Source organism: Blennius ocellaris (assembly GCF_963422515.1).
Source record: "Blennius ocellaris genome assembly, chromosome: 23".
Lineage (NCBI taxonomy): Eukaryota > Metazoa > Chordata > Actinopteri > Blenniiformes > Blenniidae > Blennius > Blennius ocellaris.
In genome coordinates, this window is record NC_137672.1 from 16221662 (window position 1) to 16249073 (window position 27412).

General features: G+C 44.3%; 3 protein-coding genes across 3 annotated transcripts; 2 read left to right on the forward strand and 1 right to left on the reverse strand.

Annotated features, from left to right (window-relative positions):
- Positions 1-208: 208 nt before the first annotated feature.
- On the forward strand, positions 209-5176 carry tmem88b (transmembrane protein 88 b; the record flags this gene model as incomplete). The annotated part of the gene is made up of 3 exons (XM_080518854.1): positions 209-305; positions 1676-2083; positions 4877-5176. Exons 2-3 carry the CDS (start codon positions 1682-1684, stop codon positions 5174-5176), a joined length of 702 nt encoding a protein of 233 aa, XP_080374980.1. The 5' UTR covers positions 209-305; positions 1676-1681.
- Positions 5177-5779: 603 nt separating this feature from the next.
- LOC308147302 (calcium-binding protein 2) lies at positions 5780-11335 on the forward strand (the record flags this gene model as incomplete). The annotated part of the gene is made up of 8 exons (XM_080519409.1): positions 5780-5835; positions 7445-7507; positions 7588-7720; positions 8208-8238; positions 8325-8468; positions 8553-8662; positions 11076-11223; positions 11307-11335. The coding sequence occupies 8 exons, from the start codon at positions 5780-5782 to the stop codon at positions 11333-11335; spliced, it is 714 nt and encodes a 237-aa protein (XP_080375535.1).
- A 242-nt stretch (positions 11336-11577) lies between these two features.
- Positions 11578-27195, reverse strand: tdrd7b (tudor domain containing 7 b). Its single transcript, XM_080519471.1, has 20 exons — positions 27094-27195; positions 24687-24893; positions 24411-24555; positions 21574-21781; positions 19421-19503; positions 18876-19084; positions 18318-18686; positions 17937-18238; positions 17661-17853; positions 17460-17571; positions 17180-17382; positions 16952-17086; positions 16017-16100; positions 15263-15397; positions 15072-15182; positions 14838-14986; positions 14028-14266; positions 13755-13938; positions 13453-13613; positions 11578-12957 (listed from the first exon to the last, which is right to left on the reverse strand). The coding sequence occupies exons 2-20, from the start codon at positions 24891-24893 to the stop codon at positions 12737-12739; spliced, it is 3450 nt and encodes a 1149-aa protein (XP_080375597.1). The 5' UTR covers positions 27094-27195; the 3' UTR covers positions 11578-12736.
- Between the last annotated feature and the right edge of the window lie 217 nt (positions 27196-27412).

The window sequence follows — 27412 nt, forward strand, 5'->3', positions numbered from 1 at the left end:
GAGCGACACCAGCAAGCGTTGAGCGAAGGACAGGGTAGAAGGATATAAAGAAGTTGAATCCACTTGCCTGGATGCAGGAGAGAAGAAGCAGCAGGAGAGCAGAGCTGGGGGAAGCCAGCATACCAACATACCACCACCCGACAGATAAGACTCCAGGAGGGAACTTCTATAAACACCCCGAAAAGCTTCCCTCGCCTCAGAACGGCTGGGAACATCTGAGCTCAGAGGACGCGTGGGGGGGCGAAGCAGGACCAGCAAACCTGGAGGAGGACCAGCAAGAGGACCAGCGGGCCCCACAACACAATGTGAGTACCGCTGCCTCTCATCAGACATCGTCCAACCGCTTTATTTGCCAACACTCGACTCAAAAAGACTTGTTCGTTTTTCGTCGAACTGCCATTGAAAGACCTTACAAGGAACCGTGAGTCAGTCGGGTGGAGCGCCGCCGGGTATTCTTGGAAAAAAAACAAAACCCTGCACACAAAACGCATGAGCACATGCACAACTTTTCCTGCCAGGTCCTTCCTGTGTGACCTTCCACCTCGCAACAACACCCGGGGACAACAATGCGTTGCGGAGAACAGAAGCGTATCGTAAATCTCCAGCTTTGCAGTCTGAGGCGGCTTGTTTGTTACTCTGATTCCAATATACTCCCGTGAGTCCATGGAGGAAGTGGACTTTGCAGATATACCTGCCACGGTGCTTGATTTTGTGCCGCGTTGGCGGAATAATCGACCAGCAGGTTGAAAAGTTCAGCAGGATTTTCCCAACGTTCTCTACTTACATCTTGACCTCCGAGAGGCGAGGATATCCTGTACCAGCCGCAGCTGTGCACCACGTAAAAATCATCTAACCGCAACTAAAGAAGCTTGTATATAAGCTTAAAAGATAAATATATATAAAGCACAGTGATTTCAGGTTTTATTTAGAAAAGGAAGTCAACCATCACCACATTTTCTGGAACTGTCCACTCACTAATCCTTGTTGACAGAAATCCAACCAAAAACATTAGTGCAGATTCTAAATACAAGAAAGTGATGGAAACCGTCACCACCGATTACTGGATAAACAAACGACTGTCCTTTTCTCTCAAAGTCCAAAAGAAAATATATTAAAAAAAAAAGACAAAGTATGTCAAACAAGCCAGATTTTTCTTCATTTAAATGTAAAGAGATGATCAAATATTGACTGATTGCTTTATATTTTCTTGAATATTTGTAGATTTCAACTTATTTTATGAATATTCTTTCAAACATAGTCCACGTTAATGTTTTAGAGCGTGAACCCCGGCAGAAATGCATTCATTATGCAAATTAAACACTGTAATTTGAAACAAGATAAATTAATAAAATATTAAATAGAAGAAATCCACTTGCACTTCTGACCTCTGCAGTTACATAAATACACGTCAGCAAAAACAAGCAACACGTGAAGCCAACACCCACTTTGATGCTCGCGGGCCTTCATCTCTCTCATCCGCTATCTACACGCGGCAATTATGGGCCCCTTTCCTTTTTGGCCAATCAGCTCGCTGATAATCATCGGCTCACATACGGCGTCACACAAGGCTCACTTCCTGTCAGATAAAAAAAAAAAAAAAAAAAAAAAAAAACCTCTGACCTCCCAGTGAACCGTCCAGGGCTTGACCTTGACTTGATGTGTCGTGTCTCCACAGTTCAGCATGAGTCTGAGCGGCACCCTGGAGAAGGGGGCCCACCACCAGGCGCTGGACCTGTCCGAGGAGCTGCCGCCTCACCACCACCACCACCACCACCTCCACCACCTCAACCAACACCAGCACCTCCACAACTCCCTGGCCTCCACCGCCGCCATGGGCGGAGGCCGGGAGACCCCCTCCCCGCGCGTGGTCGTACCGCCTCCCTACTCCGCGGCCGAGAGTGGCGGCGGCGAGGCCCCCCTTGAGCTGCGCGGGTCCCTGGACTGCTGGGCCTGCTCGGTGCTGGTGACGGCCCAGAACCTGGTCATCGCCGCCATCAACGCCTGCCTGGCCGGCCTGGTGTTCGGCACCATCCTCGTGCCCGCCATCGCCATGGTGGTGTTTGGATTCCTCTGTCACTCCACGGTAAGAGGTTTCTTCTTCTTTATTTTTTCCATTTACATTGAAGTTTGAGCCTATTTCCTATGGAAATGTGCCAAAATCAAATAAATAAATAAATAAATAAACCATTGGGTAGACTTGTCTTACAGGTTTTGCGATCGCTTGGCACGTCACAACAAATAAAGACACACAAGGAACCGAACAACTCAACTCAACTCAACTTTATTTATAAAGCCCTTTAAGCAGCCGTAGCTGAGACAAAGTGCTGTACATAGAAATAAAAAAATATAAGAGGCAAAACAAAATAAAAACATTAAAACAATAAAAACAATAAAAAAAAAGTTAAGCAATAAAAACAATCAGATGGTAAAACAATAAACAAAACATAAAAGGTTCAAACAATAAAAAAAAAAACGAAGGCCCTAAAACCAGAGCAGAGTCTCACGCTGAGGTAAAAGCCAAAGAATAAAAATGGGTTTTAAGACGAGTTTTAATAATAATAGATAATAATAATCGATCGAGGGAAATGAGACAGACAAGACAACAGCTCAAGGTTAAGTCAAGCATAAGTAATCAAACAAGATCAAAAATAGATGAAGAGAAACCACAATGAAACATAATAAGACCTAAAAAGCAACAGGATGAGAACTTTCAATGAAGAGTCACGGTAATAAATAGAGCTAAACATGGAGAAATAGTGGATAAATGCAATACACCCGTCTTGTTGATTTCTAAAATCAATGACCACATCTTTTGTTTATGAATGCCTGAACCCGTTACCCTGTGGCTTAAACTGTATGTTCATTTCTCTGAACCAGACGTGTCAAACATGAGGTCAACGGGCCAAAACCAGCTGGCAAACCACCAAGCAAGTGGGAAAAATTGCAGAGAAAACATTGATTTTTAGTTTTTTCACATTTCTAGAACGTGATGACAAACTCCGTGCACTCAGGATAAGTTTGTATAAACATGTATTATGCACCAGGAGACTTTTTCACGAGAAATTTTCAATAAAATTGGCGACCAGAATACTTATTCTTTGTACTAAATGAAAGCTTGTGGCGTCAGCGACAACGTGGCAGAAGATATGTGAAACTGAGAGATGGCTGTCCTAATCTCATAACTAATCTCAGAACTTTTGATTCAGAATGCTTAAATATTTGTGCTCGGGGGCCCCCGAGGGTGCGGCTCGTCTCCATCACTGATGAGAGGCTCGGTATCGTGAGATACGTCTGAAGATCCCTCAGATGTTGACGGTACAGAGAGGTCGAGGGGAGGCGAACGTTTAAAAGATTGCTCTGTAGTCGCTAAAAAAAACCCCACTTAAAGATGGAGTTAAACTAAACACAGACATGTGACGATAACCCCCCCCCCCCCCCCCCCCCCCCCCCAAAAAAAAAAAAACCCAGCTTGGACTAAACCAAAGAGTCATCGTGGGTCAGAGACTTTAATACCGACCGATGGCATTTCAGTGGACCGGCGACCTCAACGGCCAAAGAAACCTGCATTCTCTGTATTTTCTCACAATTAGACCTCATGTGACGGCGGCTTAGCGGGGATTAGCTGGGCTCTGCGAGGATGATTCGAAAGGGAGAAATCAGAGGAAATAAAAAAAAAAAAAGAAGAAAGTTGAGATAAGCGTCAAACTGAACAGAGAGCAAATAATTCACAACCGAAATGATATATTTGTAAAAGAAACGCACAAAAAAAAAAAAAGATATTCTCAGTCACCATGTGAACCAAACACATGGTGCGTTATGTGGTCTCCCTATTACCCTGAGAGCGTTGCCCCCCCCCCTCAAACCCCCCTCGACTTTCTGCTTTTGCTTTTCACTTTCTCCCACAGAAGCGCAGCCATCTAACAGAGAAAGGTTGTTTGGGTTTGATCACTGCATTTTGAAGATCAAAAATAATCACCTGAAGTCCAGCAAACCTATTATTACTCTATATTTTCCTTGTGTGTGTGTTCTCTCTCTCTCTCTCTCTCTCTCTCTCTGTTATATCTCAGACGACCAACCTCACCTCACACACACATACCACAGAGGATACGTCACCCCCTGCTCTTATCCACTCTCTGCTGCACATCCAGCCACTGAATTATGTCCAGACAAGTGAGAAGAGAAATACTGGAACTGCGGGGCTTTTTAGAAATATTAGTCAATTTTTTATTTTTATTTTTTGAAACAAACATTTATTTTATAACAGTTTCGACTGATTTAGAACATAAAACAACTGGGAAAAGTGACAAAATGTGAAAATTGTTTTGCAGTCCTCTGATAGTTATACAACCATTTTCATTGAAACAATTCCTTGTTGCTGTTTTCATCATTTGGTTATAGCCTCATCTCAATTTTCTTATTGAAATACATTATTCTTATTATTTTTTGACAATTTCCATCATTCAGCTCTCACTGTAGCTCCATTAAAAAAAAACTGAAACACATAATTTTGGGATTTTTCACAATTTTCATTATTTGTAGCCTTATATTACTATTGAAATACACTATTCTTGTAATCCACTACTTGGAAGTCACTAGTAAGACCTCCAAATGGTGAAAACTGATGGATTTCATAAAAAAACAAAAAAAAACAAATCCTTAACCTTATATTGTAATTAAAAGTAATACTGTCTGTTTGTATGTGTTTATAGAAATCAAACCAATAGAACATTCCCTGCGTGTTTGTACTTTTCCTCTTTGTTTCGTTTTCACATCCAAGCGTCTGTACTTCCACTCGTGTGTCAAACGTGAGGCCCGTTGCCGCCCCTCTGACACCGACTGTGACACTGACGAAGTTCCGGTTGTGACTCCGCCGCAGGTCCGCCCTCACGGGACAACGCCGTACTGCTCCGAGCTGCTGACCGACGGCGGCTGCGTGGCCCTGCTGGTGGTGGGCTTCCTCCTGGTCACCCCTCTGCTGGTCCTGGCGCTGGCGGCGTACTGCCGCCTGGCCCGCCACCTCCAGCTGGGCCTGTGCTTCATCCCGTACAGCCGGGCCGTGTACAAGAACCTGCCGGCCACGCGGCACCGCGGCCTGGCCACCGGCTGCTGCGGGGGCCGGGATGGCGGCGGCGGCGGCGGTGGCGAGGGCGGCGGGAAGGGGAAAGTCTGGGTGTGACGTGAACGGTGTGAGGGGGGATCGGAAAAAAACAAACGACATCGACCGGCTGACACGAAATTTCAGACATGTGTCGACTAAAACAACACTGTACATAACGACACGAGTATTATGATAAGAAACGGGGCCTGTATTCAACAAGCGAGTATGTACAATAGTCTGACACTGGGAATAAAAGCAGCAGTGAAATAACGACATAAAAAAAAAAAAAAACCTCTTAAACTTTCTTAAAAGAATTACAGGAAGCAGGAAAGCTGAAAATAGCACCATGGTGTCTCCACGCTAAACATAACTGCATTTCATCACATTATGTTATTATGTTATATAACACATATTGTCCTGTGTAGTTTTTTTTTTTTTTTTTTTAAATAATGGTTTTGTTGTTGGGCATGGTATTGTTTACTTTTTATAAATAAAGTTTGGTGGATTCTGCTGGAGTTTTGGGTCTTGTTTGGTGGGATGAAGGGGCTGTAAGAAAGAGGAGCAGTTATGTAACAGTAAGCGAGGGAAGTAGCATTTTTAACCAACATTTATATACACATATACATTAAACAGGTCAGAATCTGTGTGTATGTCCAGAAACGTCACTTGACAACAACAACAATGGCGGACGATATGCTCGCGCTGCGGAAGCTGCTGATGCCATTTGGTCTAATAAGGTGATTGGTTGGATTTCTAGAGTGTTCTACTCAGTTTTTGATGCATTTCTATAGGCTTGACATCTGTACTACATCGTTTTGAGTCGTTTTCATGGCGGACGGTAAACTTTTTGAAAACCACGAGGAGAAAAGACTTTGTCTCGTGTGGACGGGGCCTCAGTTTGCAAATATCATCAATTTTGATCAAAGCATTTTAGACACACGTCTGTTTCAGGTTTAATTTTCAATACTAATTTTCAATTTAACTATATGTCTATTAAACACACTACATAAGGAAATGAACTATGATTAAAAACGACAAGTTGGAGGCCTTCAAGTCATTGGATTAATGTATTAATGACACTATTAAAACGAATTGGCTATAATCTTCTTTAGAAAATGAAGATAGTATGTGGTTTCACAATTATAAATGATCACTGGCCGTTTGGAGACGCGTTCAGTTTTGACCTCAATTGAATAGTTATCATCGGTCATCTTTATTATTTCTATGTTGATGTCTTTTCTTCATGCAATACAGCCTTGATTCTTATACACTGGAAGATAAAACACCCGGGAAACAACAGTCCTGCCTCATTGTGTGTTTCCTTCACCACTCAACCAACCATCAGTTGGTTCGAGTTAAAAGATTTTACCTGTGAGATTTGGCGCCATCTGGTGGAAACTTAAATGAAGTGCATCGCGACTTTGAAATTTACTCCCTGAAGCCTTCTTATGTTGTTTTTTCTCGTTACAAAGCAGGAAATCAGTCAAATGGACACTTATCTACCAATTTGAGTTTTATAAGATGTCCTAACATTTATTATGAAGTTTAAACAGGTTGTGAATGCATCTTGTCCACCACAGGAACAATCCGGACCTGCTTTACCACAGAGTCATACTAATATCACCAATTGCATGAAAACAAAAGCCACAGTCGTTGTTGATGCATGTGGAAGAATTATGGATCATTTTCACATTCTACAGCAAGAAATCACACTTTGTGGTTTAAAATGTCACCCTGAGCTGTTGACTACTTTCCGCACAAGCAAACGTGAAATAAAATCTAAGTTACAAAACCCTGCAAACAGTGGCAATTCAACAAAAGGTGTTGCGTATACAAGATATAAACACTAAATCGGAGAAGAAAATGAATTAAAACTAATGAAATCATCCGTCCGTGCAGCAAGTACATTTTACTTGGTTCATGAATTTGCATTAAATTGAGTTTGTTTAGTCGGGGTGTGTTTAAGAGGTGTGAACACGAGGCTTCATAAACCTGAAGTGCCTCCCCAAGGTCAAGCCAGTCATGCTGCCGCTTCACGTTGTGCCTTCTAATTGTTGGCGCCACTTTCAGCCAGGTAATTACCCGCTAAGCCTCTCCGGTAGCAGGAGGTGGAGGGGAGAGGCAGAACCAGAGTGGATGCTTTGCCTGCTCACAACACAAACAACTGCAAGAAGGACCGGGAGGGAAAAAACAACGCTGCGGCATTACAGGGACGTGAGGTGAAGGAACTGAAGAGAGAGGTGGGAAATCAAGAAAAAAGGATACTTGAACCCTTCAATATGATTGAAATTTAATCGGAATGTGCACGCACGTGTGAATCCCGAGTGTTTGTGTGACCGTTCACAGCATGGCGGCTGAAGGATCGAGGACCTCGTCGACGTCTTCCGTCAACTCGGCAGCAACGGACGGGTACGTTCAGCACGAGGTCTAGTTTCGCGTCGCCGCGACTTCTGTCGTCACGTCATCTTTGATTTCTCTTCACGCCGCAGCAGAGACTCGGCAAAGGAGTCGCCGTCGGGTTCGGTGTCCGAAGCGCCCAAGAAATCTTCAAAGAAGTCCAAGAAGAGCACGGAGAACATGACCAAGGTCTACAACTCTGTGATCAACAGCGTGTTTGGGGCGGTGAGTACGTGAACCGCCACACACAAGGGGGCACGCCTCCGTTCCCACCCCCCCCCCCCCCCCCACGCCGTGCATCTCAGAGCGAAACAGTTTGAGAAGCGCGCCGGCGACACTCTGAAGCGTCACATGTGAAGGAGTCAGAAATGAGACCCTGGAGCCACGCGATCGGTCCTGAGCTCCCGTCGCTAAGCCCGGCGTGTCTCCTGCCGCTCGAGAGCCTCATTAGCCGGAGCTTAACGTCACGACTCATCGAGGTGATCCACATGAAGTGCGACGGGGAAAAAAAAACCTGTGGGTCGTTCCACCTGAACTCTTTCATTCTTTGTCTTTGGAAAAATTTAATTTAAACCCCTAAAATATAAGACTATTTAGACTTAAAGGGGAATTTTGATCACGTGATTCTGTAAAGCCTCGACTTTAGAGATATTTCCATTCGTTTGTTCTGGTGAATATTTAATAGCAATACACGTTTGTTGTGGTTTTGCAGGAAAGAGAATTGGCTCAAGCTGAACTAGATGGTGAGTTTTGATCACAATCCAACATTATTCAAGCATCCCAGAGCTTTACCCAGACGAACCGCCCCGGCTATAATCTTTTCCCTCAGAGCTGCAGGAGGCCTTCAAGGAGTTCGACTACGACCAAGATGGCTACCTGAACTACAAAGATGTGGCAGAATGCATGAGGACCATGGGCTACATGCCCACCGAGATGGAGCTGCTGGAGATCGTGCAGCAGATCAAAATGAGGAGTGAGTCCGACTGAGAGACGTCCCACGACGTTCAGGAGGGTTTGTGCAAGCGCGAGGGTGAAATCACACGTCTGTCCTCCGCAGTGGGCGGACTGATGGACTTCGAAGATTTCACCGAGCTGATGGGACCCCGGATGATGGGAGAGACCGCCGGCATGCTGGGGCTGAAGGAGCTGCAGTCGGCCTTCGTACAGGTGAAGCCGGCTCGAGTGGATCAGCTTTACTGATACAACAGGGATCAACTCAGGATTAACCTGTCAGTTCTGTCTGGTTTTTTTATTTATGTTTTTTACTGAGAAAACCCATGCATGCACATGGAAGAACATGCATACCTTTTCCCCCCACGCCCACAACATTAAAAAGGGTAAAAAAAGAGAAAAGGGAAATGACAAAAAAGGAAAATGAAAAATAAAGAAAAAAAGTAAAAAAAATGGGTTAAAAAGAGAAAAAAAGAATAAAGAAATGGAAAAGGGAAAAAAGAACAAAATGGAAAAAGAAAAAAGGAAATAAAGAAAAAATGAATATGGGACAAAGGAAAAAAAAGGGAAAAAAAGGGAAAGAAAAAGGGTAAAAAAAGAGAAAAATGGAAAAAGAAAAAGAAACAATCACAAAAAAGGGAAATGGGGAAAATGAAAGAGGGGAAAAAGAAGAAGAAGAAAAAAAAAAGGAAAATAGGTTTGCATGTTCTTCCTGTGCATGCATGGGTTTTCTCATGACAGTCTGGTTTCAACACGTGAGGTGATTCGTGAACGTAAACTTGGCCGTAGAGGATTTAGGTTGGACTGGTGATAGTTCAGGTTGGACTGGTGATAGTTCAGGTTGGACTGGTGATAGTTCAGGTTGGACTGGTGATAGTTCAGGTTGGACTGGTGATAGTTCAGGTTGGACTGGTGATAGTTCAGGTTGGACTGGTGATAGTTCAGGTTGTACTGGTGATAGTTCAGGTTGTACTGGTGATAGTTCAGGTTGGACTGGTGATAGTTCAGGTTGGACTGGTGATAGTTCAGGTTGGACTGGTGATAGTTCAGGTTGTACTGGTGATAGTTCAGGTTGGACTGGTGATGGTTCAGGTTGGACTGGTGATGGTTCAGGTTGGACTGGTGATAGTTCAGGTTGGACTGGTGATAGTTCAGGTTGGACTGGTGATAGTTCAGGTTGGACTGGTGATAGTTCAGGTTGGACTGGTGATAGTTCAGGTTGTACTGGTGATAGTTCAGGTTGGACTGGTGATAGTTCAGGTTGGACTGGTGATAGTTCAGGTTGGACTGGTGATAGTTCAGGTTGGACTGGTGATAGTTCAGGTTGGACTGGTGATAGTTCAGGTTGTACTGGTGATAGTTCAGGTTGGACTGGTGATGGTTCAGGTTGGACTGGTGATGGTTCAGGTTGGACTGGTGATAGTTCAGGTTGGACTGGTGATAGTTCAGGTTGGACTGGTGATAGTTCAGGTTGGACTGGTGATAGTTCAGGTTGGACTGGTGATAGTTCAGGTTGTACTGGTGACAGTTCAGGTTGGACTGGTGATTGTTCAGGTTGGACTGGTGATAGTTCAGGTTGGACTGGTGATAGTTCAGGTTGGACTGGTGATGGTTCAGGTTGGACTGGTGATGGTTCAGGTTGGACTGGTGATGGTTCAGGTTGGACTGGTGATGGTTCAGGTTGGACTGGTGATGGTTCAGGTTGGACTGGTGATGGTTCAGGTTGGACTGGTGATGGTTCAGGTTGGACTGGTGATGGTTCAGGTTGGACTGGTGATGGTTCAGGTTGGACTGGTGATGGTTCAGGTTGGACTCGTGATGGTTCAGGTTGGACTGGTGATGGTTCAGGTTGGACTGGTGATGGTTCAGGTTGGACTGGTGATGGTTCAGGTTGGACTCGTGATGGTTCAGGTTGGACTGGTGATGGTTCAGGTTGGACTGGTGATGGTTCAGGTTGGACTGGTGATGGTTCAGGTTGGACTGGTGATGGTTCAGGTTGGACTGGTGATGGTTCAGGTTGGACTGGTGATGGTTCAGGTTGGACTGGTGATGGTTCAGGTTGGACTGGTGATGGTTCAGGTTGGACTGGTGATAGTTCAGGTTGGACTGGTGATGGTTCAGGTTGGACTGGTGATGGTTCAGGTTGGACTGGTGATGGTTCAGGTTGGACTGGTGATAGTTCAGGTTGGACTGGTGATGGTTCAGGTTGGACTGGTGATAGTTCAGGTTGGACTGGTGATGGTTCAGGTTGGACTGGTGATGGTTCAGGTTGGACTCGTGATGGTTCAGGTTGGACTGGTGATGGTTCAGGTTGGACTGGTGATGGTTCAGGTTGGACTGGTGATGGTTCAGGTTGGACTCGTGATGGTTCAGGTTGGACTGGTGATGGTTCAGGTTGGACTCGTGATGGTTCAGGTTGGACTGGTGATAGTTCAGGTTGGACTGGTGATAGTTCAGGTTGGACGCTGCCCTCATTTATAAACCTCTGGAATCAGATCCAACACCATAAAGTGGATGAAGCATCATAAAACATAGACGGCTGCATCTCAGATAAACATGAATATAATTTTTTTTTTCTTGTATTGTATTGATTGTTGCCATCTTATTAACTCCCACCTACAACCACCAGTTTGACCTGGACGGAGACGGAAAGATCAACCAGGATGAGATGAAGGAGGCGATTAAGAGCCTGTTGGGGGAGAAGCTCAAGAAAGGCGAGCTGGAGGAGATCCTAAAGGAGCTGGACATCAACGCAGACGGCATCATCGACTTCGAAGGTGGGACTCGGCAGCTCCGCCTCGCAACAGTTCGCACTCTTTCCCTCCGACTCACTTCTCTTTTTCTGTCTCCTCTCATCCAGAGTTTGTGATGATGCTCTCCATCCGCTAACATTTGACCTTCGATGAGGACCAAACAGGAAATAGAGATTTACTCGTGTTTTTAACTCTATAGACTTGATGTGTGCCTATCAAACGTGTAAACAATTGTATGACTGTGCCGAAGGAGTGTAAATGTAAAGTTATTCATGGTGTAAATAAGAATGAAATGTTTTGCTATTTTAATAAAGAAATCAGATTCACGCGTGTCTCTGAAACAGGAAGAACAGGAGAACGGACCATTTACCACTCAAACCGACTTTATTCCAAAGTCTTTTATTGTCCCAGTCATTAGTGCGTCTACTGTCATTTGGAGAAGATAAGTTAAATATAAATAATGACAGTGGTTAACAACAACAATGCAGTTTTGAACTTTGTCAGGGATCTTAAGAATAATAAAAAAAAAAAAAAAGAAGAAGAAAAAAGTCACATTTCAGAAACAAATCCTCGCGTCAGGCTGAGTTTGGAAACCATCCGTCCTATTTAAAAATCTTATAACACTACTGGTAAATTCTCACGGTCATGGTCAAGTGTGTGCAGCATGCGGCACAGGTACGGGAATTGAACTCGGCTCATCATCAAGCAGGAGAATCGGGTACAGATGACACAACGCACATGGCGGGAAGTCAGGTCATGCAATTTGAAAGAGGTTAAAAATCAGTTTAGCCAAAAAAAAAAAACCCAAAAAACCACAGCTTCTTAAAAAGTGGTCACTCGAGAGCTTTTCTTGGCTTTCGTCTAAAATCTACATTTTTCACCCCAGGATGTGCTGCTAAAATGAACAGATCAGAATCATTGGTTCGACACTGGAGGGTCTCCTTTTAGAAGAACTTATGAAAAAAAAAAAAAAATTTAATAAATGGAGGGTAGAAGTATTAATTACTTTAATAACACTCATCCTCCCTTTTTACATTTTATCATTTGAGTTTTTCCAAAGGATTTCATCGGAATGCTCAAGCTCGTACTAAAACCTTCCTCCACGTCTCCTCGCCGGGGAATGTTTTTGCAACTTGTGTAAACTTCTGCGACAATCAGAAATGACACTCAAAAAAGTAGCTTTTGTAAACAAATTCATACAAGTCCTTGTAGAATGCGAGCGCTGTAACGTGGATGTTTCAGGATGCTGCTGAATGTCTCCGGTCAGAATACTGGATTAAACTGCTCTTATTTTGAAAAAAAAAAAACAAAACTGCGTTGGAAGCAAAACCACAAAACTATGGATGGTCATATATATATATATATATATATGTTCCTTTGTCAAACCGCAGTAACTCAGATCACGTCACAATGTCCTTTCCAGTCCATCAGACTAGAACCACTTACTTCTAAAACTCCCTCCACGTTTCACAGTCTCAGTAGGTAAAGATGGACGAGCCTCGTCTCATTTCGCCGTTCGGCCGGTTCCCGAGCTCTCCTACGGCTTGCTGGTCGTCTCGTCGGCGAACTCGGCCATGATGTCGTGCACCCAGATGTCCTTCTCTTCCTGCGACGTGTCGACCAGGAACACGGTGATCTTCCTTTCCCACGGGTTGGCGGCTTCCTGCACCGACTCCATCTGAGCCACCAGAGGCTTCTTCTCCACGTGGTTCCTGAAGACCATGGACGCCTCCTCCGACCACTGCCGCAGCTTCACTCCTGAGGAGCCCAAGTGTCCATTAATCAAACTTTACTTTAAGTATCCTTGCAGTTTGGTACAATTCAGAGAGCTTCAATGATAAAGGGAAAGGGAATTTTTCCTATCCACCGTTTCCTCATATGGAATTGCTGGTTTTTCTCTGAAAAAAGTGCCTTGAAATCACTGTTAGTGCTTTATATAAAATACAATTGAATTAAATTACATGTGAAGATGTTATGAGTGGCATGGTTTATGGTCATCTTTATCCTGAGCTTGAGGCTTTCTATCACCATCAGTGACTTTCCTGTAGGAGTAAGTTTTTTTTTTATTTTAGCTTTATGATGCAGCCTGTTTAATTGGAAGCACTTAATTATCATAAGCTACATGTTGGAGAATTATGTCACTGCAATGTTTTTTTTTTTTTTAATTATGTGCAAATTTTTTGTGTGCAAACCAATATATTGTGAACTTGGATTGAATTTAAACTGCTTTAACACGTGATGCACGGTGCCCACCTGCCAGCTGAGCGGTGATGCCCTGGATCGGCAGCTGCCTGAACTCCTGGATCAGAGGTCTGAGCTGGGTGCAGCTGACCAGCTCGTGTTCGCCGTAGTCCAGCTCGTACACGGACACCAAGCCGTTGTTCAGGACCCCCTTCAGCAGCACACGATACCAGCTGAGATACCACGAGGAGGGAAAAAAACAAGTATGATCTGCCAGCGTCAAGGCGATTGCCGATATTATAGCCGGAATCGCAAACGATTCATCTAGGATCCATCTCGGTTTGAGGACAGACTCTGATCTATTGTGTGCTCACCTGTTCTCCACTTTAGCAGCGTAGATCTGATTGGCCTCGATGTTGAGGGGCTTGTCTTCGGTTTTGTTGTAGTACAGTATCATCTCTCCCATCAGCACCACCAGCTTGTACATATCTCTCCACGGCTGCAGGACGAAGTGGCCCGGGTGGCACGCCACCGACACGTACACGTCCAAATTGTTTCCTGAGAGAAAGAAATCCAACAAGTTAATGTGATTTTTTTTTTTTTTTATTTTCTTTTAAAAAACCGTCTTCTTCTTTACTCATCATTACCTGCTGGGGGCAGCTCCAGTAGTGGTGGCATCTTTAGAGTGGGTGAGGGAGATTTGGGGGTTTCCGAGGAGCTTCTAGTGGCTGCGTTTCCTCCCGATCCGCCTCCTCTGGGTCCCGACAGAACCTTCCTGAGAACAGGCCTGGCCGGGGCCGAGTGCGACGTCGGGCTGCCGTCAGTCGACTCGCCGGTGCTGCTGGACGTCTTGGAGGACAAACTAACTGTGGACATCTTGCCGGGGCTGTGGAATCAAAATAAGTTTGAATAGTTCGACGACTTTAAGGAGGGCAGATCGCCCGGGGGTCTGCAACACCTGCAAAGTCCATCTGATTTATTTTACACACAAAATTACTTTTATCGCTTGGATAAAAAAAGGCAATGGGAAATAAATGATAAAATTACTAGACCTTCTAAAAGAGAAACAAGAACCCTTAAAAATATATTTTAAAAAGTGCTTAAATAGAGATAAAATGGTTAAAATAGTAAAATCATTATTATAATTTCCATTTAATATTCCCTTTCTTTACATTTATTCATTATGAAGCAATAGTAAAAGGAAGTATTTCTATTCTATTCTAAAATGTCAAAATTGTCCGGAAAATGCAATTCAAACTTCATGAATGCAAAATAAGATATGGCTTTTGTACATGTTCCAAAACTATTGTATATATGAAACTTGAGACGTGGTGGCAGCCTCATTTTTAAAGTTAAACGTATTTTGTGGCTCCAGGTAAATTCGACACAAATGACCGTTTTGCTCATGAAGCTTGCAGATCCCCCGAGACGGCAAAAGAGAAAAAAGCAGCAGGGACCTGTGGCTGGTCAGGAAGACGTCGGGTCGTTGCTTGAACAGGTCGGTCTGAGCCATCTGGTGGTTGAGGCTGCGGGCCGGGTCGTGGAAGTTCTTGTCGGTGAACAAGTGGACGTACACACAGCGCTTGGTTTCATCCACTTTGGCAACCTGTAGATGGAAGCAAAGTGGGGATAATCTGGGAAACCTGAAAAAAGTATCCGCTTGAAATCGAGAAGGGCAGGCAGTGTCTTACCTTCATGCTACAGTCTGAGACGTTGAGCACTTTCTCTCGAAGCCACTGGACGGCGTCCGGCGTCCAGGAGCCCACGCTGACAGCCAGGTCGGCCAGACAACACTTCACAGCCTGAACACAAAGGGTTGGCCGGTCATTTTCACGCATGACGTCCGTCAACGTTTTCCTCCATCGGCAGCAATGGCGCTGACCTGCGGGGGGATCGCCATCAGGTCACGCAGGAATGGAGGCGGGATCTCTCTCAGCTCAAACACTTCTACGGAAGCATGAACTCCCACGTCAACAAACAGGATGTCCAACACTCTGCTGCCATGCAGGTTGGTTATCTGAAGATGCAAATACAGACATGTATATGTGTAGCGCTGTCCACAATAATTTACACGATTCCCATAGATGTCCAGATATATTTCATTACAAAGGTTGAAGATTTTACATTTAAAAGGAGCCACTGCCACCAAGTCTAGATCATAATAAGCTGAGTAGTGTTGTTGGTTAGTAAAGGGATTAAATGCTTAATGCATTTAGGAATCTCAATCCAGGTCAATGTGCCAGCCGAGGTAAACACGAGAGCACATTCTGTCGGTTTGTTTACACACGAGGAAGAATCCCAGCGTGTTGCATGTCCGTTATTTTCAGTTTGACCATATTTATGGAAGAAAACCACTCAAACACCGGCGACGTTAGGAAAATAGACTGAGGCTCCTGCTTTACATTCCACAGGTTAAATCAGCTGTTAGGCAGAAAGTTTCCTCCGTGTCAATTATCTTTAGGACTCCGTTCACTTCAAAACAACACTGTGAAAACATGCTGTAGAAATACTGGAATCCCTCTTTAAACTTCCCACTGATTCTAGTGTGCTGTTTAGGCCAAGAACATTCCCCACTGATTTCATTTGATGAGCTCAATAATTCACCACGTGTAGTGCAGGGAAACGTTCCAGCTTACCTCCACACGGGACCATTTGCCTTTGTAGCGGGCCAGACATCCTTTGCCACAAAAGGGTCTGGACACCAGGAACTCTGATGTTACCTGGAACAAACATTGTTAGTGAAAAATATACAAAATGCAGCTATAAGAGACACTTTCTTGACATGTCACAGTATTTTTCAGCCAGACGTTGCATTAAAATGTGTCTTTATATTGAGATTGCAGTCATTTTGGGAAATAATTTTTGAGTTTGTTTTTTGAGAAAATATTGACATTTTCATCGCGTGTGCTCTGCACCTCAACAAAGAACAAGTCGGGTTGGGGTCAAGTTAAATATCTGACATGATAATGAAGTTGACTGAACAAGCAGATGCTTTTAACCCCCAAAAAAGAAGAAGCACAAAGTGAATAGAAAACATCACAGGTTTGCTCTAAAGGTTTTAAGTTTCTGTTGTTTGGAACCACGTCAAGGATTAGAGAGTCGCAGCTAGAGTTTACACCTGTGAACTTTACGCTATGTTTACTGAAGCTCTGACGTCGGGTGATAACGAGCTGGAATGGCACACATTCAGAGGACGGCAGAGACACACCTAGAAGAAGCTTGGGCTCCTCTGCCCTGCCAACAGATTAAGTGGTTTTGGCAATGTCTTAACTCCAGATTATCACCCTAATCTCAATCTGTCCACAACGCTGCCTGGTACAAGCGACACGGCACCAACTGCATTCACAAAAAGTTTGTTTCGGGACGAGTAAGTGGGTCCTCATTCATTTATCTTTCAACTTGTTGAAAATCGTTATTGTTATTGGTGGATTTTTGTTTTTTGAATTTACTACTCACACATAACAGAGAAGGCTTTTATTTTTGAGTCGTTATGTGAATGTATTACATTTTTATGGCCAATGAGTGCATCAATGATGATTTTTTTTAAATGAAAAAAAAAAACAGTGTTCACCTGTGAGTGAAAATAGGTCTCAATAGTCTCCAGTGTCTCGTTCATCTTCGCCAGACCTCTGGAAGGCAGCTGGCAGTAGATGGTACCGTCCGAGCAGACGCTGCTGACCGTCACATTCATATAAGCACTGTTCACCTGGAGAAAGCCCAAAAAAAAAAAAAAAAAGGACACATTTAAGCGAGCGCCACGCTCATCCGCCCGCACGGAGACACACAAACGCCGCCGCACCCGCAGAGGACTCGCGAGCGTCTTGTCGTGCAGCTCCTTCATGCAGGCGGCGTTGATGTTCACGTCGTCGTCCTGCGACGTGTCGTACAGGACGGCGAGGGGCGTCGGCCTCCTCTCCAGGATCTCGGCCAATAGGATCCTTCCACTCGCCATCGTCTCAAACTTCTTCAGCACGGCGGGCTCCTGGCAGAATGGCTCCAGGCCTGGCATGGGAAACATCCACGATCATCACAGTGCAAGGAGACGGCGGGGCGTGGGAAGAGGCGTCTTGGTGCCTCACCTGCTAGCTTGCACTTGGTTGCCTGGAAGGGCAATTTGAAAAACTTCTCATGAAGCTCAAATACTTTAGTTTTGTTTATCACTTCTGAGAACCCATGATCCACGTAGTAGACCTACAGAGCAGAAAGAAACATTTAGTGTAATTGTTTTGTTTTTTTTCTTTCATTTTTACATCCTTCACTCTCCGCTGATGGCCACTCACCTTAACCTTGTCAGACATGACCTCACAGACTTGCGCCCTCAGAACCTCCTCCTCCTCCTCGGCCTTGACGGCAACCAGTTGGCCCGACATTGGAGAGGACAAAGCAGTCGGGCTGCTTTTTTCAGAACCATAGAACTCCCTCATGTCGTCCTCCATGGACTCCTGGGCCTGTGAGTAACCCTCGCCAATGTACCTGAGGGAGGAGGAGAGCCAGGCAGTGAGAAATATATGAACACTCCTTTTTCTTTTTTTTATAAACACAGGCTTCACTCATACCTGAGTATAACTCCATTGGTGTTTGTGGCCTCCACCACCAGTACAGAGGGGTACTCGTCTTTGGGGATTTGCAGAACAGGCACCTCCTGGTTGCTGAGCCTCCGGCCCAGCTCCTGCCTTACTCTCAGCTCCTCTTCGCTGGTCGAGGAGCTCCTCCTGTTACAGTTCTCGTCTTCACCCCCTCCAGCGCTGCTCCTCCTGTACAGGATGGCCCTTTTAGGGTTGTCGGGCATTGGGTAGTCGATGGTGCAGATGTCTGAGAGGAGGTGCAGGTTTTCCAAGACATGACCGGGCAGCTTAATCTAACAAGTGAATGAAACACAACAATGTTAGCGAGTGTTTCCTGACATGTGCGCCGCGGCATATCGTATTGCTACTGACTTTGTAGGTGTCTTGGAAGAGTTTAGGCAGCGCATGAGCCCAGAGGCCGTTGGAGTACTTTACAAGCAGCTCCTCCAGTTTCTGCTTCAGATCAGGGCTCAGGGTCGCAGGGGAGGAGGGGGGGCTGGGCGACCAAGATGACGGCGGCGTAGAGCGAGGAGACTGAGAGCCGGAGCGGCTGAGGCGAGTATTCGAGGGTTTCTGTTGTACCGGGGACTGCGAAGGTTTGTCTGCGGGAACATTTGAAGTGGGGACCTGGGCGGCAGAGGGGTTCGGGTTGAGTATGGGCATAGGCGAGGATGTTCTGCTCTGGTCCTTGGCGGGGTAGAGAAGGAGCTCTGATGGGTTGCTGCTGCAGGTTTTTTCGACCTGGAAAGAAAGTTACAAGCATGACGAGAGGGCGCTGAACAAAATGACTAATTAATCAACTGAAAGGCTTTGATGGACCATTAGTAGTCTCATGCTTCAAACATTCATTCATCCATCTTCTATACCGCTGCAACTTCTTCCAATTTGGAGCAATAAAACTGGAGCAAATTCATGATTGAGACTACGTACAGTGCATATGTGTGTCCAGGCGTCCAGGTCTTTGATGGCCTCGGTGGGCAGGTCTTGCTCGTACAGCTCTTTGTAGATCTGCGGCAGCTTGGACACCCAGAACCCATTACTGTACTTCCCCAAGATCGTCCTGATGCGATCCTGGACCAGCTGAGGGTTGTAGGGTTTTCCTTTCGCTGGACTGGAACTCTCATTTGGACTCAAGGGTACTGCAAGAAAACACAAGCAAGCCAATTTCATTACCTTGCAGGCATCTCTTCATTAGATAAACCTCAACCTGAAAAACAAGCTCCTGTCTTTAGCAGCCTGAACGGCTGGCTTCAGCACTGTTTACACTCCTGCTGAGCGATGCAGTTTATTAGAGAGCAGTGCTTAGCCTGAGGCTGCAGACCAATGGCCTTCCTCAACAAATAGTTTAGTCTCAGTGAGAGGCTGCAGGAGAGCGGTTTGGAAGGCAGAAGGCTGACTGACAACATGTAAATGTAAATCATGACAATCTCTGACACAAACTGCTTTTGTAATGTAAAACAGCAAGTCTGACTTACGTCTCGCAGGTTGGGAGTTTTTGGCGAGATGAGCTTGCACCTCCTTCTGAAACCGCGACGGCAGGGGCATCCTCTTCTCTGGCCTGCACACAAAAGGCAGAGCATGTAAAGGATATACTTTCTATGGGCTCTTAACACAAAAAAAAGGTCTGAGCACTAACTAGTCAAAATAATTCCCATTCAGAGGCTGTAGCTCTTTAACTTGCTCTTCAAGGAAGTTGGCCTGAAACTCTCTGTTCCTGTCTGCAAAAGACCCGACTGTTTACTTGTGCTACTTAAAAAAATACATTGAGGTGACTTATTTATCTTTGTATGTACATCTCAAAGTTCAACCTGATACTTCTGAAGTGGCTGGTGAGTGTATCAGAGCCAAATGAATTGACAAATTTTTTTAACCTGGGAGTACAAAAATCCTGCAATAAAGTTGTAGCCAAAACGTCAGAGCACTTGTGTGTCGATGGGTGCATATCTTGGGGCAAATGTCAAATCACTTCATGTCAAAAAGTTTTATTCAAGACAAATATTGACTCACTGCTGATAAAGTCTAAGTTGAGTCCAAGTCCTTAAGGAAATAAAAGTAGAGTATTTTGTAAGATTTGAAATTGTTGAGCGTCGGGGAGTCGATTAAATTCAACCGGTACGCCATTTACACAGGGAATTGTGCCTGCCATCTTAGCACCTGACAAACATTGCAGCTCTTGACTCGATACTCAAACAACACAAGCTGTGATCAAATCAAGCCCACAGTAGAGCGAGTATCAGAGCAACGATATAAGAGCAAGCCTCATTTACAGGCATCCTACACGGACACCATAACCGAGCATGAAATTGCTTTTTAGTAAACCACATTTTAATGTAGACCGTTTATGACGCTCACCCCATAGTACACTCATAGGTCTGTGTGTGTGTGTGTGTGCACAAGCACACCCTCACGCATACAATTGGCCGATCGAGAGGGATACAGAGAGATGTGCTGATTCACCCCGTGTCGGTTTAGAAGTGTTAATCTACCAGAGAATAGAACAGGGATTAAAACGGGCTCACTCCGCTGCTCTCGTGCTACGGCTTGTGTCCCCTGCCAATGCGCCGGGCTTCCCACCCAGTTTGCCCATTGTGCGGCGCGGCGTACGGCCGTGGCGAAGCAGACAGAGGACTGATGTCAGTTGTTTTCACAGAGAAGCAGTGCGAGGATGGAAGTGGCAGAACCAGCCAATGAAACGGACTCATCTGGATGCATTGCCTACATTTTCAACGTTATATTGGCGTATCTTCTGTTCGCCCTCTGATGTTGTTTCACTGGCTCGTTTGATAAGAGCAAATCAGGTGATTAAAGTCAGCTTGGAGATCTTGATAAAGGTTAACTGGAAGAAAAATCGAGAAGGAGAAAAAGGCAGGAATGGAAACACAAGCAGGGCAAACTAGAATAATCTACAGAGCGCATCGTCGCTCGGTGCTGAATAAGCAGCAGCAGTGTGGCAGCGACAGCAACCGGGGTTCAGCTGAGTCCCACTGGACTGCAGCTTTTAGAGCTGTTGCTTTATACATGATTTTACAAATTCACCCCAACAGCATGGTTTTGAGGGTAATGCTAGTTTGCTATATTTCATGGCAGCGCCACAGATATCTGAGCTTGGGTCTCAGTGTTCCGTTGCTCTTAAGAAATTTCTATTAAAAAAAACAAGCAAAGCAAAGAAAATTATGTTTCCTTTGACATTTTAATCCCTCCAGCTATACAAACAGCTTTATTCCTGATGCTTTTTCACTTCAAAATGAGTCTTCGTGCACTTTACTTGTAAGTCTATCTTATTATTTAACCGAAGCCCGACCTGGATTTAGTTATTATCCCTTTGCATTATGCATTTAACAAGTTTTTGTCTTGGAATTTGAGTGCCTCTTTTACTTATTTCATGTTTATTCCTGTTCAGTGTGTGCCTGTGAGTACTTGTCACCGTCTCCTTATGGGTCAATTTTGGCCCACGGGCCTTTTGTTTGCCATCTCTGATGTAAAGGAAAATCCTTACTAACACAGCGTGTAATAAGGTAGCTCACGCCGTGGTGATCCGCACCATCCAATTGTATATGTTAGCATGTTTGCCTCCCTCGACTATCAATCATCTCCATCAGCCGACTTCCAAACCAACTCCCTCGCTCACTTGTCACTTGGTGTGTTTCCTTTCCTGTGCGGTGTGTTCGGATTGGACATCTTGTTCGGATGCCCCCCACTCTTGCCCTCTGAATGGCCATCCCTTATGTCTCTGGCCTGCCGGAAGTCTCCATGTCCGCCCCCGCGGCCAGCGCCTCCTCCTCTACCGCCACCTCGCCCACGGTGGTTCGGCTGCCTCAGAGAGGTCTGAGGTTTGGCTGTGGAAGAGAGACAGGGGAGAAGAAACTGTATGTAATGAAGAAATTCCTAACAGGACTGACTGCTAAGAGAGAAGGAAATAATAATACTAATAATTGGGAGGGTGGATGCATGTGAGTACTATGGAGTGAGAGCAGGGAGTTGCTTCACTTAGCAGACAGACAAACTCAGTAATTCCCACGAGAGATGCGACCAGGATAAATTCACTAATTCCGATAAAGCCAGAATCTGTCATTTTTCATTCACTCAGCTCAACAGTTATTGAGGTGAGACGGATATTAATCCTCTCATTCCTCTCAGCAGTCCTCCTCCACGATAACAAAAATAGTCTTATGATTAGATCTGTGATACAAAAAAAAAGCCCTTTAAATTACTTTAGTTCTAGAGTGTCATCAAAAGCTAAGAGGGAAAATAGCTGCTTACAAACCACAAAAGCTTGGTCACTGTATTGAAACAGGGAGCACAGTGAATGTCATATGAACTGTACAAACAGTTAGACTATTTTAAAAAAGCAACTTGAAACTATTTTTATTCTTAATTTAGGATGAGAAGCAAAACTACAAATTTCCATGGGAAAAAAAAAGAAAGCTTACTTAAAGAAATGGCCAATAATATAGTTATTAAAATGCAATCGTCTCATGGTTTTCTTATTACATCAAGCTGACGTCACATTGCATGGACGTGATATCACCAGTTCACCGTATTGTACACAACCATGAGTCATTTCCAATCCCACACACTGTCTTTTTAAGTTCTTCCTCCCACGTGTCTTTACATTCATCCACGCTGGTTATTATTTTATTTTTTTTAGTCTCACTGAAATCTGGAACTTTCTCCTGCTTCATCATCCCCTCCGTTCTCACAAGACGCAACAAGCAGCCTCATCGGGGGCAGCGTCTTCAAAAGTCACCGATAGGCAGTTTTGACGAGTCAATCTCACTGTGTGGATATGCGATAAACCGACGGCACTCAAATCAGCCGATCGAAAGCTCTGCGGATCCTGCAGGAACATGCACAATCGTCACAGAAAGTCGGCAGGCACGAAGCCACATGCAGATGGAGGCGAGGACAAACACTCTCTCACACACAGTAAGAGCAGACGCCGCATCACCTCACCGGCATGGACACACAGTCCCTGGTCTGTCTGCCTGAATATCAATAATCCCAGGCAGCGAGAGGGGAATGAGAGAATGTGAGGGAGAGAGAGAGAGAGGGAAAGAGAGAGCTGGAGGGGAGGTTGATTTGTGAATCAGCTTCCTCTTCGCTTGCAGCTGAGTCTCAGCTGCTGTAGGATGTAGCCTCAAATATCAACAGCACCCTCTCTCTCTCTCTCTCTCGCTCTCTAGCGCTGCTTTCTCTCTGGCTAACTCCCTCCTTCCCTGTCATCTGTCTGCTCCCCCTCCTTCCTCACCGTTTCACCAGACCAGTCTTTATTTTCCTCCGACCGTCTCGCTGCAACTCCTCCTCTTTCTCCTGCCGTTCAATTCCCTCCCGCCTCACTGCTCCCTCCCCTGGTTTCTCACAATATCCTGCCTCGTCAGTCCAGCAGAGGTGATTAGTATTTAGAATACAGACCAGATTAGACCCTTTCATTTGTGTCCTAATATCTCCTGTCCACCTCATTCACCTGTGCAGTCTTAAACATTGTCTCTCTCTCTCGGTGTAAGCGTGCACGAGTGTGATATTATTAGTGACAAAAAGGCCTCCAGGTTCCCCACGCTTAAAAAGAGGCCAGTCATTCATCCATGAACCTGTGTACTGGTAGCACACAAAGCATTTGCTAATGTTGCATTGTCCCAGTGGTGACACAGCCAGCGGACACGAGTTCTACTTCTCGTTTGCTGCAGCTCTGCCGCACTGTCGCAGGAACAAAGTTAGAAGCACTCAAGTCTCAGCAGTCTTAAGTTCTGTGAAGCTTTAAAAAAAATTACAATCAAAATGTGTAAGGAAGTTAAACTGCATAGCCATCTTCCACATTTATGCAATTTGCATTGTAAAACGGGGTTTGAAGGATCACATTTAAACAGCATTAATATCATTTAAATGTTTTCTTCTTTTTTTTTATAAAAGAAAATATAACATATACCATACAGGTGTTCATAGTTCCAAATTAAGTCTATATTCCTCCACTGTTCTAAAGCTCATAACATCAGGAATTTTGTTTTACCATTACTCATTCACAGTACAGTTAAAAAAAAAGAAGTTTAACTTCAATTTAATGTAGTAGGATTGATATTAATGAAATAGCTTATAGTGATAAACGTCAGTAACGTGATGTGTTCTGGCGATAGAATATCAACATCATCAATACTAAAGAATTGATGCCTGATTTAAAAAAATAAACCAGAAGGACTCTCAGCAATGTTCTCTGATACAGTGTGGAGAGATTCAAATTCTTTGGCGTCAACACTCCAGCTGACCTCTCTGAACAACAAACTAATTAGTCAATGTTTTTAATGGCACAGAAAAATACACCACTATGAATGTAGATAATACAAATAATTCCTTACATAGTTTCCTGTACACCGATTACACTGCAGTGACGAATAAAGAAAAACCATTTATCGCTCTGCAAATGTGCATGTAATGTAAATTTTAAACGAATTGTCTGGTTATCCAGAATCATACCATTGAGAAGAAGGGGGGCCGCCGGTTTGACCCTCATCTGGGTGTTGACCAGGTGTGGTCGGCCGGTCTTCTTGGAGCTCCGCTGGCGAGCCACCACCTTGGCTATGTGTGCAGTGTCACTCGCCCCAGACGCAAAACACACCGTCTGCAAACGCGGAGCAGGAGAAGCATAAAGTTAGATTAAGGAAAAAAATAAATAAAAAATGGCAAGGCTGGAAAATGAATGCTTTGATCATAGGAGTTTAGAGACGCCCATCGACCAGGTATCAGACGCACCTCTCCTGATCGGCTGCGGTCCACACGGACTAAAGACGGCATGCTGGCCAGCAGACCGTCCAAGTGGTTGTGCCCCATCTGTTTGTGTGGTATCTGCTCCCCGGTCAGCTCCTTATACTCTGACTGCAGGCGTGACAGTGACACTCCTCCTTTGTTGGCCTGGAGGATGCCCCGCAGCATCTTCTTCACCAGCTCTACGTCAGCCATCTGAGAGGATCACATGGAGAGCGGAGGACTCGTGACGCAAACTTACTCAAATGAACTGTCGTCCGACATGGAGAGTTAATGCGCGTTATTGGCCAATGGCAGACTGGTTAGGCAGGTTTTTATGTGCAGTTGATCAAATTTCCAGCCGCCATCTAGGTATGCTGGTCGTGTCTAAATCCCTTTTACAGACTGAAACTGCAATCATCAGTGTACCTGCCGCTTGCGTCCATTAATAACCAAGTTCATACAGTAATAGCTTAATGTGTGTATGAGTGTGATGTATACAGTATAGATAATAATCACAGTAATAGTGAAAAGTTGTCAATAAAGTAATCGTGAGCATAGCTTGTTTTATGGAATCACAATTGTTTTGCTCTAAAAGAGACTGTGACCAAAACAAGCACAGCTCTCTCAAAAGAAAGAACACATTCCTATTTAAAATGCACTGATGCTTCAATTCACTTGTGTTTTTTTTTAAGCCACATGGTTTCCTATATACTGCCACTTCCAGTGTTGAGAAAGTTCAGTATCCACGTAAAAAATGGACAATAGTCCTTAAGGTGCAAAGGAAAATATACCAGGCAGGTTCTACAAACAAATTACAAGTTAAAATAGTAAAGCCCGGCAGGAGACCATTGTGAACTGCAGTATACTGTTAACAACAAAGTCCAGAAGATGTGTCGACATAATTCTTGTACTGACACAAACACAATCTGAGGAAGGAACCAGGCTGCGGTAAGAAACTTAAGATGTACCTCATTCAAAGTGCAAAACATTATTTATCTGTCACTTTTCAGTTTTTAGTGAATTGATTTCTTTGCCCAAAGAAAAGTTTGAGAACTTGAGAAGCATTATGGGCTCGCCATTCCCATGTCTTGAAAGTCTGACCAGGTGCTTTAGTTCAATGTGCCGTCTCAAGGTTTGCTGTTGATATTGTTGATGTACGGAGTTACTTCTTGAAACCCGGCGGGCAAAGTTTATACAAAAAAGGTATGATTTTCCCGACCTGGATCATCACAGACCTATTCATAGAATTATTTTAAGAAGTCATACAAAGATGAAGTATTAATCGTGGAAGCAGCGCTGCAGTAGTTCAGTTCACATTTGCCCAGAATATGAACCAGTTCATGGACGAGCTTTCATTGAACTCATTCAGGCACAACACTGGTCACTTAAAAAAAAAAAAAAACACTTTCAGTTTTGATTTTACCAAAATGATCCCTACAAAGACATCATAAAAGAAGGTTTGAGGCAATTTAAGGCATTTTATTGTTCTCTTTTAAACCTTTGGCCTCCGTTTAGATAGTTATACTGTGGCACTTTCATAGATTGCATTCACAATTTAGTTGTTTTTAACAACAATAATAAAGGCTATTGTGATTCCAGATCTTCTAGGTTTCTGTTACAAAGAAAATGTGCTGACACACCCTCAGCAGGCAACCATTCTGCTGTTTTGGGCTTCAGCCACTTCCAAAGTTAGAATGTAGTTTAAATGTTAAAAGTAGAAAGATCATTTCTGTTTAAACTATTTTGTTGATATTTTGTTTCCAGGTTTTATTAAAATGTATCTCTTCATGAAGCTACTCAAAGTAAAACATGTAGATGAATTGCAAACCACATGACAAAATAGAAATGTGAATCTGATCACTCAGGTCGTTCCAGAGACAGGATTGATTCAGATTACTAGTTAATGTCAAAACTTTTATTATCCCGAAGAAGGAAACTGAATGACGTAACGTGCCACACTGACTCCACACCCTCCATCGGGACCAAACTATTTCCCTAAAGTTTTCGTTCTGCTTCCTTTTTTTTTTTTAACTGGAAAAAAACGGAATTAATTCGCTTAAATCGCAGGTTTACTTCTCAGACTTTGGTGTATTGATAGTTTATGCGACGACACTGCACACAACATGGAGTTAAATCCTCGTTCATCCGATACGAAATTCAACAAGTTCGCGATAAAACGCCACCAATAGTCAACATTGCTACCTTCAAAATAAAACAAGAGAATCTCTCTGAATGTTAACCATACGTACATTAACGTTACGGATTTTATTTTGACTTTTCTAAGCGGAAGTACATATTTGCATCAACACTAACTTGAAAACTTTAGAACCATCCCGGTCTGGAGTGTCAAAACAAATTAAAGAGAGTTTAAAATCCCACTTAAGTGGAAATAAATGCAACAGAAAGGTTCTACCTTGATCTAAAACAGACGCGTCTGTGAAGTCGGGACGTATTGGAGTCGCTGTCAGCGTTGTCACCGCCACGGGGCTGAGCGGCAGCCGGAGCTCTGTCCCCGGAGGGAGCGTCTGCCAGCCGGTCGGTCCGGGCCGGGCTCGGCCTCTCCTCCGCGTTCTGATTGGTCCGCGGTGCGTGAACCCCGGATTATTACACGTCAATCAACCTGCATCCTCTGTCCATCAGCACAAGTTTGAACTTTATTCTGCATTAATATATGAATGAATGTAATACTTTGTAATACTAAGTCGAACTATTATTATTATTGGAATACAACT